The sequence below is a fragment of the Falco peregrinus genome, chromosome 6, assembly GCF_023634155.1.
Source record: "Falco peregrinus isolate bFalPer1 chromosome 6, bFalPer1.pri, whole genome shotgun sequence".
NCBI classification, from domain to species: Eukaryota; Metazoa; Chordata; class Aves; order Falconiformes; family Falconidae; genus Falco; species Falco peregrinus.
In genome coordinates, this window is record NC_073726.1 from 76,541,655 (window position 1) to 76,555,269 (window position 13,615).

Here is a 13,615-nt window from a genome sequence, read left to right on the forward strand (position 1 = left end):
ATTACTGGGGCCACTTAAACTAATACGATATAAAGCTGCAGTTCAAAATACGTATTAATACCTACTGATTGCAGACCAGAGGATTTCCATGAGTATAGATCAGCTAAAATCTAGTAGCTTAAAAGGTTTATTATTAACTCCTCATTTCTCCGCTCATCCTGCATGGGGCTGTAATGTGTGTGCACTCTGAGCGACTCCTCAGTTTACAAACAGGAAAGCACTAAGTACAAACGCTTCCCTTTCACACAGCACAGCCCTGCAAACTTTGCTACACAAGGCTGCGGAGATGCCTGTGCTGTGACCTGCAGAGACCACCCTGCAGGGTGAAAGGGCAACGTGGTCTCCATGCCAATATATTTTAATCTGCTGCCTTTCTGTTTAGCCAGCCAACAGGAATGTTTGCTGGTGCCAATTCTGGTGTTTGTGAAAAGCACATGTATCTACTAGAAGCTGGACTGCTTCCACCAGCCCAGTTCACATGCCATCAGACAGAGGTGACTTTCAGTCACATTACTGACTGGACTGGACATGAATCAAAGACCCAGAGGTGAATGCCTCTACTCCCATTACCAGTATTCTGAACTACTTAGTCTCCTTTATCCCAATTAAGCTTGTTTTGGATCCAAAGAGGCCTCCTGCTAGTCTGCTGCATTTATTTAATGAAATTTATTATTTGCTATATTTCCTGTGACATGTGATAAAGCAGAGACAGAATCATAGGTTGTAAGCATATTTTTATATAATGCGTTTATCCTCTGCAGTAGTTACGTCCTTTTATCCCAATAAACAAAACAGTCAAAAGCCAACAAGCTAGTTTTCAAATCATTCTATTCTGTATGTTTTCAAGACCTGCAAGTCATTCGATTTGGTCAGTTCTAAGGAATCTCCGTCCTTTTTCAGCTCAGAAGCTGTAACTAAATGTGTGCAGTAGTACACTGCAATATGGCAATATAAAAAAATAAATAAATAAGGAGAATTAGTTCAGATCATCTAGATAATCTTCAGCTTAGCAGCTATGTTCTGTCCATTTTACTTCATATTGAATGGGCCATGTCAGGCACAGAAGATCAACTACCGTGTTTCAGAGAACATCTGTACCTATTCAGAAGATACTAAATAGCTTCTGCACACAGAAGCATACCTGAAGATGCAGTTTTATATAACCTTTACCTTACAATTGAAAGCTTCTAAAAGTAAAAGGAAAAATAAAACCAAACTCTACTTGCCTTCATCTCCATCATCTCCAAAGGGGTAGAACAGAGCAACTGCTAAATTGATGAATACAGCAAGGTTGAAGGAAATGCTCCCCCAGAGAGAGATGTGTCTGGAGAACCAAAACAGGGGTGGATTATCTAGAAAAGGGAGAACAACAGCAATCAATGAAATGAAAGCAGGCAGGAACTCTATCAGTAACGGCCTCAAGGGAATTAAAAAACACAGATTAATGAAGAAAATACGCAGATCTTTAAAATTAACCAAAATAAACAAATATTAAATACAAGTTTAACATAAAACATAGTTTCAAGCAGAGCTTTTAATCCAAAGATCCCAATATAGTTTATTACATATGAGAGTTTTGCCTCTGCTAAGATTTTAGGAATGGCTCTTTTGTGAAGGAGGCTGTTCACCTGCCTCTGAAACTGTAGCCTCTGTGCATGGAGAAATAAAATCAAGCAAACAAATACACTTTAGCACTCTGCATGCCAGTCAGCCAGGAGACTCAGAATAGGTCATCCAGATGACCCGTTTGGAGCAAGTACACTGATGACATTATTCAAAGAATGATGGAATAGGCAAGGTTTCAGAACTGCACTATTTTCCCTACCTCTGTCAAACTAACACATCTTGATCTTCTCTGGGGAGCATGTAAAATGTGGTCTGAGTGGAATTTGGTTGTATGAAAGCTGTCTAGGTCCTTCATAATCCTCAGATGTCCAAGGTTACCTGCTGACAAACAGCTCGCTACTTGTGCTTAGAAGGACTCAAATGGAGCCATGATCTCCATATGTGAAGTGCTGAATAAACACACAGAAACAGTCTATACCCCAAAGAACCTATAACCTACTTAGAAAAGACTAAAATGGGAAATAGGGCAAAACAGGGTTAAGATTTTGTGTCCAGTGTCACATAAACGATTCAGCAAAAGCTACAAACAAGATCAGAGGGTACTAAGACCCAGGGAAGCACTTCATATATATGACTGCAATACAACATGTTTAAATGAACATTTTAAACGAGATTCTATGTGCAATAGTGTGAAAAAAATCTCTAGCCAGAGAGGTTTATCTATTCAAACATGATATATTCCTATTAATTAGCTTTTTAAGTACTGAGAACCTTCTGCAAGTATGCAGAGCATATTCCTGACTTGCCTGCACCCAGATAACTCTTTACAAGGAGCAGACTCCTTCAACTGCATATGACTGTCTCAGGCTTTAGTCTAAATAGACTTTAATTGGGATTAGGTAAACATTCAGATTTTACTGTGATAACCTTATGCTGTTGACTGCTGAGATTGAAGCATTTGGAGCCACTGCAAATGGCATCTGTCAATTTAAGCAACAGACTGCACGCTAACAGACACCTGGCTAAAGAATGAACTGAGCCTCAACCTGTATTATCTTTTCAAATAAAAAAAAACAAAACACATGGAGACTTGTGAGCCATTCCACTGATGAAAGGTACTGAGGAATTTCTGTTCTGAATAAAAATAAACCAATTTTCTTTGCTTATAGCATTAGGCAGGTCTGGTCTATGTAAGTGTAAGGTTGGGCTCTTTTATTTGTGTTTCTTAAGCAAAACCCACAGATATAATTTTGTTACTGTAGTAATTTTTCTACAATACAATGACTTTTATTCCCAAACAGACTGTGCACATAGGGAATTATTCTGGAATCATTTATTTTTCAACTTCTATTGTGGTCAGTTTGTAAGTACAGACAAGTTCCTACAGTGCCACCAAGGGAAGTGGACCTGGGCCTATAGGGTTCACACTGAAGACTACTGCCTCGGAAAATTATAGCCTGGGAATTGACATTTATAAAAACTGCAGCCAACATTCATGCTTCCACCATGTTAAGGATGCTACATTAAACCATACTGCTTTGACTATCTGAACTCCCTGCTGCTCTGACCATAGATCCTACTCTGCCCATCCTTCCTAATCAATTGCATCATGTTGCTGTGAGCAGCTGATGTGTGCCACCCCAATGGCATCTGTGTTTTAGCAGTGAATGAAGTGATCACTCTCGTGTATTTTTATCTAGATACATATATAAAATGTAACTTCCTTCCCTATCCCGCAGGGATACTGTAGATGCTTAATTAGTTTGCAGCCTTGATTCTCTGCTCCAAAAGCAAAGGGCAGAGCTGACAGTGGCTGAGCTGGCAGGAGCTTCCCACCCCCGGGACATCGGCAGCAACCCCATTTCTGGCAAGGGCCAGCAGCTATAATGCTCACCAGTGAACCAAACAAGAAACTCAGGGTACCTGGCTTGACTTCACTGCACCTCCTCTTCGGGTCCCTGCTTTGATCTCTCCCCCATGATCTTGACTGTGCCTGTCAGATCTGCAAGCAGCTTAAGGTGGGGCATGTGCCTCTCCCACTACCACGGGACATAGACCAGTATGGGCTAACAGACTGGGACGCACTGCAGCCTAGTCAAGCAAGACTGATGCGAACTGGCAGAGGGGAACTGACTCCATGGGAGTCAGGCAGATTTAAAGCAGCTGAGGTTCTGGTGAGAGATGTTTTTAAGTGACTGACATTTACAAGTTTCTTAATGGTCTTTTAGGAATCTCCAAACCTCAAATATGCAGCTACACATGTTTTTGTTAAATATTAGGGGCTTTGGCTTAATTAGGTGCAACTCAATAGAGTTTAGTAGAACAACACCCAGTTCATCCATCCCTCAATTTAACTTTTGGAGTCCAAAACATCATCTTGAACACATTACTTCTATTACTGACTGCTCCACATTATACCTCTTCCATGGTGGCGTGCAAGTGTCTCAGCTGACCTCTACTCTGCTGACCTGTACTCAACCCCTGAACAGTTTTGCCTGTTGCAATATCGAAGTGAACAGAGAAAAGTGAATGATTAAAACGAAAGTATTTGAAGGCTTAAAAGCAGGGTTTTAGCATAATTAAGCTATTTTTTGAAATTGCAATACTTACTCCTAATTTTCTTTTGCCATTTCATCTCGTTGTACAGATCATCTGTCTGCTGGAAAAAGTCATTGACTTTGCTCCCTTGCTCATCTCTCTCTGTTGTATTGAATACCCGACTTTTGGATTCCCGAGTGAGGAATTCACAAATATTGGGGACAGGGAAGACGATCTGTTCCATTGTTCTATCATGGCGAACAATCTATAAATAAAATGCATATTTTTTTTCAGAATCAGTGACTCTCCAACCGTTTTGTCATATCTTTTCTTGTTCGTAGATCCTCTTTTATTTATAAATTAATGTGTAAATTATTTGAACATTACAATGCAGCTGAACCTATCAGTGGTAAACCAAAGTAAAACTGCTTTTCTATCTTCAAAAGCTTGCCTGAAAATATGGTCACAAATGTATGTCTCAAGCAAAACCTAGATCCGGACCTCTCACAAATATAAAAAATGTTCTAATTCAGAATGGTTCAATTCTGCAATAAATTGAAATGAGTCTCTCACAGTCAACAGTGCAGAAGTTCTGGGGCTTTCTGCTCAAATTATGAAATTCTTTTCTCACCTTGAGTCTGTTACTATGATGAGGTAAGTTGTGAAGGTGAACATGCAAAAATAACACCTTGTTACTCAGTCAACACCTATATCTTGCCAGTCTTTATCTTCTTACAAGGTTTTGCATTGTTTGTATTTCAGGGCCTATCAAGTTATCGGTAAGTGAGCTAGATTTTATTCCATCTCACCACACTGTCATCAAAATTGCTTCTCCATTCTGATCATGTACTGTACACATTACTAAAAACACAGAAATGGATAGAAAACTCATCTTGACTCCTAGATCCATGTCTCTGTACAGCCACTGGTGAGAAAATCCCCACTATTTGACTTTCAAATCAAACAAATGAGATAACCTGATATAAAGGAGCTATATCTGAAAAGCCAAACAGGTCTAGGTCTGCTTTCAGAGAAAGACCAGCAAACATCCATTTGATACAGCAGCAATGCTGGGTTGTGTTTCACTTTTCCAGTCATAGTCCCGTATTAAAGAACTCTCCCTTCTCTCTCTTAATTCACATTTATTAGGTGAACATACTGAAAAACCACCTATCTTAAGTAATTTTGAAAAGTAACATGGTCAAGCACGTTGGCAATGGAGATGAAGGATAATTATGCTCATGTCTGCCCATGGACATGTGCATTATGTGAAATGTGAACCAGCAATTTTGAAGTGTCCTAAGTAAATAGTTGTGTCTCAGGCCAGCAGCTGCGCAACAGGACTCTGTGACTGCAGCCAACCTGGTAGGGTGAGTGAAGTTGGCTGACAGCGCATCTTCAATTCTGTCAGGGACTTAATCGAAGAGGTAAGCTGCATGTGCTGCTCTGCAGAATGGCATTAAAAAGCCTCCCTGAGAACAGAGGCCTCCATATCTGCTCAAGGAACATAAAATCAGACCACGGTGCTTGTTTAATGCCTAAATTTACAACCTACCCAGATAATTTGGCTGATAATTGCTAAGCAATACCTCGGAAGCACCCAAAGTATTAAAATATGTTAAAGTGGAGCACTGAGCTCCTCTTTACTAAATACATGTAGTAAACTCAAAACTACAACCATGGAGCTTTCATCTACCCTGTGGTGGAATAACGTGACCACTATCAAGCAAAAAGGATGGTGGGAAACCTAGAAGGGCCCAGCCATGGCCTGTCTTGATGGCAGCCAGGACAATACAGACCTGAGGTGCATGCGTCAAGCCTGCTCCCTACAAATGAAATGCTGATGTGCAACGAGGTCCAATGTTGATGGAGCTGGGGAGCCCACTGAAGATAAAATTATTGGCTCAGATTCAGGCTGGGCGTGTGTACAGCCATACCATGCAGTTTTCATACTCATCCAATTTTGGACCTGATAGAGCATTTCCAAGAGAGACCCAGATGCCTCTTTTTCCTGCAGCCTCTTGCAGCAGCTGCCTTCACACCACACAATTTCTCCTCCTTACAAAGTCATTAACCACTCTGGATACTACAGTCCCTAACTCCTATCTTGATGCCTATAATAGCATGAAATCTATAAGAGCACAGGAACTGATGTACGAGTTAAGAACCTAAACATCTCTGTAGATCCTGGTCTAAATCCAACCCATGGCAGGGGTAAAGTTTAAAATAGAGAACAGAACTGATGAACCAGGCCAGGCCTTGGTCTTTTAAACAAAAGCCATACTGAATGTCTACACCACTTCAAAACCTCTTTGTACTCCAGCCAGACTTTTAATTCGATCAGTTAGCATCACTGGCTTTGAAACTCATGATTATTTATTTGAGTGATGTACCATACAAGATTATTCTTGACTTCATGACACAGCTACTACCCACAGTCATTATTTTCCTAACAAAACTTGTTCGGTAACACACAGGAAAGCTACTGTAAAATGATTACTTGGAGCCACTTTTAATATAGGTGCATTTCTTTTTCTCCCATAGCCAAAAGCATATTATTCAACCTTCTCATTCTCATAAATAATCTACACTATTTGAATAAGCTTTGCTGTTCAGAAGCTTAAAAAGAGGTGATATACCATGCAAAAGATGCAAACTTGTCTCATATTCAATCTTTTAGTGAGCAATTCTTTACCTCTATCTGTGCCGTATGATTGGCATAATACCTCAAGGCTTCATCTCCTTCATCTGGATCTGACCCTGGCTTCAGCATCTGTTGCAATGTTTTATTGTGACGAGCCAACTAGAAAAAGAAAAAAAAAATCTGATTTATGTCCTGCTGCTGTGTTTTCAGCTTTATCATCTCCACTTAACTAACAAAAATCCTCTTCCCCCCATCCCCATATACTTACATGCTCAACCCAGTGGGGCTCTTTCCACAGATAACAACAAAAATGTAATTACTTGAGAACAACAGAAATAATTTAGTCTTAAAAAGTCAGCAGCAAGTCTTTGGCTGAGATTTATGAAAGGCAGCTTAGCCTGCAGCCTGGACGGGTTTTGGAGGGCTTTTGACAAATGCCAGAAAATTAGACTGAATGCTTATTTTCACTTAAGTTTAGACATAAAATTTGCATACCTCTAACTATGTAATTACATTTACAATTGAATTTTTTCTGTGATTTTGAAAGGCTAAACTGTTCTTCACCATGTTGTAGGTTGGTATTTCAGGGCTGCCAAGATAACATCCATAACTATTTCAGAGGCAGGTGGACTGCAATGGTGGGCAAACACATTCCTAACTGTACAGTTTATATACATGGCACATATGTATACACACACACACACACACAGATATGTATCTCCCACAAACTTTTACAAATTATATACATGATTCATAAAATACATCTGGTTTTGTGGAACAGCAAGTATTTTAAGTGCTCCATAGCTGCACAAAGTTTAATACTGAGAATGTCAGCAAATGCATTCATGATTTAGGTCCCTTAGGTCAGTGGGAAACAAAGACCTAATTACAAGGCATGAGGAAACATTGGTAAAAATGAAATTTTCCCTATATCATAGTGAGTGGTTTTAACCCAGAAACTCTGAGGTGTTTCCCTCTTTTAAGGTGGGGGAAACTGAGACAGGAAAGGCAAGGCTATCTTGCAGATGTGATCCAGGTCTTAATCACTACACAACACTACCACAATGGACTAGACACAGACATTAGAAATGAGGAAGGCACAGCACGCAAAACAGCCACAAGAATTAGGCTCTGAAGTGATGATCACCACAGGTGGATTAGGATTATACTACACAAAATAGTATAGTATGGTGAGGAATTATAAAATAATCACAAATCTACAAAGAAAGTGTCAGGGATCAAGTCTAAAAGTAATAATGGATCTAAACGGACATTGTAATAATCTAACCAGAAAGTGATCTCACTTGTTTATAAGCTATTTACATGTCTCACCATCCCCTTTGTATTGAAGAAGGGGGGGGGGGGGGAATACAGAGTTTATTTATTGACATTCATTTTTTATTTTTTATTTATTTTTTTATTTATTGATCACAATTGATCAAATTGCATTTTTTCTGGATCTTGATAGAAACTTAAATAATTAAAGATGAATGATGAATGGAATGTCCAAAAAGCAAGAGAGTACCAGAAAGGAACATTCAGGAAGAATAAATGTGCTTCCTACAACTTCCTCATGGACAGAAGTCTGCTTGGCTGTGACAGTAGAGCTCTGAGTCTATGTGGCAGAACATCAGCCTTTTATGAAAGGTTCATGAGTAGGTAATCAGGGAGACATGGAAAAAATCACATGGGGGTCAACTGCAGAGCAATATTCTTTCCATCAATAATAGATTTCTGCCTTGAATAGTTACTTTTTTACTCTGTCAAGCAAATTTACGGATAGTCTCATTACATGTATTAATATCTTATGCAACTTCCACTTATTTTCCAGAATAAAAAGGTTCTTTAAGACCATCTGCCTAGTTCTCCTTCACACAAGCCATATAACCTGATCCAGTCAGTAGTCTCTGCAGTAGGCCGACAACATCTGCCTAGCAGGACAACTTGAATTCATTTTCTAGAGGTCTTTTGCATCCCCCTCAATAAATGCTCTAGCGTCACGGAGAAACAAGCTTGTGGAAACAAGGTAGTCACTGTTTAAAAATTCCCTTTAAACAGTGTTACTATTTTTGCCTTTCAGCTGTATTGAATGTCCCTCTGCTTCTATACTCCTGAAAGGGCAAGCAAGAACACCCAATTCACCTCCACTATATCATTCATCATTCTGTACGCTACTGTCACGTCCTCTCTTATTTGTCTCTTCTTTAAATTAAAACAATCCCTATCTTTCCCATTCCTCCTCAAACAGAAGACTCTCTGTGACTCAATTATTTTCCTTGTCTATCTCCAAATGCCCTTTACTTTGGCTATATCTCTTCTTTAAGATATGAAGAAAAGAACTGACTAGACAGAACACAATCACACCCTGCTTGGAGTGATTAATTAGCATAACCAGAAGCAAATATATTCCCCTTTTTTATCTTCTGTAATACAGAAGAACTTTGCCTGTATCTTGACCCTTTATTCTCCAATGTCAAGCATTAAGATTTTGAGTTTTCTAATAAATGACAAGTCAAGGATGTATGGATGGATAGTTCTTCTCATATTAAAATTACGCCAGTCTGGGGAAACAGACATGTATAGATTCAGAAATTTCCTTTAGTACCACAAAAAACTTTCTGTAAACATACTTGAATTTGTATACAGAATTGGAAATGCCATTTGTAAACCATAAAAAATCTCAAGGTATTGATTGCTTCCTGATATGCTTTTAACTGTTCATAACTTTTACTGTAATAGTATCTCTTGGTAAATTTCAGTAACAGAAGTTCCCTTACCACATGGACTAGAAGGCAAAACCATCTCAGCCCTCTTGTGTTGCAATGGGACTGACTAGCGCAGTGTGTTAACGGACTGGTGATTTGAGACAGCACTGATGCAGTGCATATTTCACTATCAGGTTTCACGTGAACAGCAGCAATGTGCTTTTAAAACCAGCGTGCATCCAGTGATCTTCATTATATTTTATTACACTGTCCTTTCAGGCCATCACTGTCTTGTGCTGGTGTGTGCACACAGCCCAGCAACACACAGCTGGGGCTTCCTGACACCACACTAGAGAAAATGATCTGAAGAACAGGCCAGGATCTCCTGTGCTAGCACTTCAGCTGCCAGCAAAAACACATCAGAAATGACCAGGGATTGCTGAGCAAGCTGGAGGAACTATGGCAGATTTCAGAAGGGAAACCTACCTACAGGTACCAGCAATAGTGCCAGGCAATAAGTGCTCACAACTTCATCTCTTCCTGCTCCCCCATCTCTCTATACCCACTTACCTTCTGTAGTCAAGACCTTCAGACAGTAACCTCGGGGCAAAAGGTCTATCTATTTTCTGCTTGTATTGCAGTTTCTATGTGGGATAGATTCCTCTACAGTGACACAATAATAAGTACTGCTAATATTTCTGTATTGTCACAGCCACATCGATGAAAGAGCGGTGCGGACAGCAATCTGTGAAAGCTCACATCTGAAGCAGAGGCCCACAGTAAGACACAGAAAAGCTTTACAAATGCTATGTTATTTGGCAACTGCGATGTTTTCTGAAGCTCTGCTTTCATGATCCTTCCCTCGTTCTGTAATGAGCACAAAGGCCCACATGGGCAAAGGGGACTGTGTCAACAGACTCCTTGACCAGCACAGAGCTTTTTGTGAGATCAAAGACACAGCAATGAAAATAACAATGTAGTGACAAACTGTGAACCTAAAATATGGAAAGCTTATCCGAGCTTATAATACAGCCTAGGTGACAGTCTGTGCCTGGCATGTAAAGGCCGTGCAAGCTCTGAATGACACTTTCATATTTAACTCCAGTGATGTAGTTAAGTGTGTTTCTGAAGTCCTGTACAAATCTTTTGGGGGAGCTGGAGGGCCAGACACTGGCTGGGCATGGACAATAGCAACTGTAATGAAAAGAACAACCCCATTTATATTTGCAAAGTAAAGCTCAAAAATACATAGCAAGTGTAATTGATACAAAAAATAACCATCACTAGAGCCTGAATTTGCAAAGAGCCCCCTGCCAAAAATCACCTCTGAGGAGAAAACTCTCAGTCATTCATTCACTTACCCATCAACCATGCCAGTGAAATATTTAAAATACCAACACTGTATTTTACTGTTCATCAAGGTATATAGGGATGAGGAAGCAATAGCATACAATGGAACAGTGATTTCCAAAAAGGGGATGTGTAAGGCAAAAGCTATATGAATAAAGATCATTTGGCTTTCAGTTAGTTCCTGAGGAAGGACTGCTGTTCATCTTGAAAGATTTTAACTTTAAAAATTTGGAAAACACTGTAATAAAGCATCAGTACAAAATGTGAAAGATTGAGGACAGACCAAGAACGCTGAAAACATTAATAAAGAAAGAGTAGAGATAAATGACAGAATTACAAGTAATACTCAGTCTAAACTCCTCACACAACATGATTGTAAAATCAGATCTGCTAGTCATCTGGGATGCCATAAATGATCCGCAGTGTGAAAAACCAGAGCAGATCCATCTTTTGCAATTAACAATATATTGCTTTCCTGCAGGCTTTTTGTTTTAAACCCAAGATTTCCTTGAACAAAAACGCAGTTCTGTAAATGTTTTCAAACAAAAGGTGATTTAAAGCTGTGAATGTTCATGTCATCAGCTCACTGACTTGGGATACTAGATTGGTTTGCCAAAATACTTATGTACATATGTGTGTGCCTGTGGAAAAATTAATGGGAAAAGAGAAAGTAATTCTCCACTTCTCATTATCTCTGTGAAACACAGACCCCTTCCGTATTTTTACAAGAATGTGTCAGTCCCTCACTGCAACTTGTAAAAGGCGTCTCCTCTGTTACTCAAGTTCTCATCAGAGTTATGAGGACTAACCCAGTACACAGCTGAGATGGTTGTCAAAACTCCTGATTTCACCAGGATCAAAAAAGGACAGAAGTCCAAGAAATATTAGCTAGAAACAGCAGGCAGAAGACCCCCAAATTCTGTGAGATCTATTTCGCTCTCTAGCATTTTCAGACTGCCAAACCTGGGAGGTAAAGGTGACTTTTTATGACTGGGATGGTATAAAGGGATCTAAACGGGTGAGGCCTAGTGTCCTGTAAGCAACTAGGTTTTTCACAGAAGAGTCGGTTCACTGGCAAAATGTCAAACGTGTTAAACTGATTTTCTAGAAAAGGCTGATGCTGTAAGCTGTAAGCTATAAGCTTTGGATAACTGGCTGAGAAGCACAAATAAAGACACAAATAGCTTCTGTGCCTTGCAACACTTTATATTTACAGCATTATACTATAAAGAAGTATTACAAACATGTAAAAAACCAGAAACAAAATCAGTTAAAAAATTACTATCGCTGTCACCAATTCTCTTGAGTTTTTTTCTCACAGTTGTAAGGCAGCAGTAAGGCTGTTACCTGATGGGGGAGATGCACACCTGGTAGGGGAAGGACACTGGGTTAGCCAACCCTCTGGTGTGCCAGCCAGCCCCCTCCAGTGTGTCAGGGCAGAGGGAGGCCACTACGCAGCCCTGGAAGGTGATGAACTAAAGACCTTGGGGGAAGCGAGGCAAGAGCTGTTTGTACAGAGCTGATGCCCAGTGCATGGCATCCGATTGAGCTGCTGTAAATTATCTTCATCTCTACCCTGTCAGTAACCTGTGGTACTGCAGTGTGGGTTGCCAGCCTAAAGGCTGGTGGTCTTTCACCAGGGAGAAACAAGACAAAATCAAACTTGCAGCAACAGCAGAATAATTGCTTCTGTTCAGATTAGTTTCACCTTGCTGTGCAAACAGACCTGTGCAGCTGGGGCTCATTTACAGCTACAATCTCTTCCTCGTTTTTCCCCTTCAGTCCCTTGGCTCCTGGAGCCAGGCAGTGTGAGATCTGGCACCACCAAAGCCCCCTCACAAGGGGAAACCCCAGACATCTCACCAAACACTTCATTTTCTGCTTAGAGAGCAAGAAAGGATAAAAAAGCTGCCTGGGGACTGACAAGAAAAAAACCCAAGGGCCGAGAAACAAAGAGAAAGTCAAGGGAGCAGCAAACAGGATGGGTGACAGACAGAAGAGGACCAGAGACAGAAAATGAGACCCTCTTCCTCGGTATGCCAGGACTTTACCACATGCCAGCTCCCTACCCAGGGCAAATGAGAACGCTCCTATTCCATCGGTAAACAAGGAGAGAGAGAAAGCAAAACTGTAACAGCAGACATTTTTATTCCAACTGGCTGTACTTGCAGTAATAACAACTTCTCAACTCCCCATGTTCCAATCAAAACTGAACGGTGCTTTCTGCAATACACAGGGCAACTTCCTTTCCAGAAGTCATTACAGTTTTATAGAGCGGCACCTTTGCACTCTACCACAAAGCAATCTGTTAACAAACATTAGGAACAGCAGGGATGGAGCAATGGGAGACTCTCAAATCAAGTATTCATTGATTTCATTTAGATGATTATACTGTACAGAGCAACCAAAAGGGTTTAGAGTTAATCTTCCCCTGATGGCTTGTGGTACATGAGCAGGGCCCTGGGTGGTCCAGACGCTTTGGATTCTGTTGCTGGGTCCTCCATGGCCTTGTGTAACCTCTGAGATAGCACCTCTCCTACCCAGCCTCCATACGGTATGCGCTACAAGTTGTGCATAATAGTCATCTATGTACCTCACAGGGAAGGGACAAATAAAATACCACGACGTTATCACGTAAGAGAAACCACTGCAGTTAAGTGATCTCTATCACTATTATGTTTGCAGCGCCCATAGTAATTTTATTGCTATTTTTGCTGTGGTTTTGCTGTTCTTTCATCCTTGATGAAAGCCAGCAGAAGACAAAATGACTTGCTAATATTTCAATGAGCTTTACTTCCATTTGTTGTCTTTG

General features: G+C 40.3%; 1 protein-coding gene across 4 annotated transcripts in view; it reads right to left on the reverse strand.

Moving 5' to 3' along the window:
* Positions 1 to 13,615, reverse strand: part of ITPR2 (inositol 1,4,5-trisphosphate receptor type 2) — a 268,298-nt gene that overhangs the window by 42,216 nt on the left and 212,467 nt on the right. For all 4 annotated transcript variants that reach the window (XM_055809374.1, XM_055809373.1, XM_055809376.1 and 1 more), the window contains 3 exons: positions 6,800 to 6,907; positions 4,177 to 4,369; positions 1,227 to 1,352 (listed from right to left, as the gene is read on the reverse strand). In XM_055809374.1, the coding sequence (XP_055665349.1) occupies positions 1,227 to 1,352; positions 4,177 to 4,369; positions 6,800 to 6,907 (427 nt within the window). The remainder of the gene's footprint in view (positions 1 to 1,226; positions 1,353 to 4,176; positions 4,370 to 6,799; positions 6,908 to 13,615) is intronic.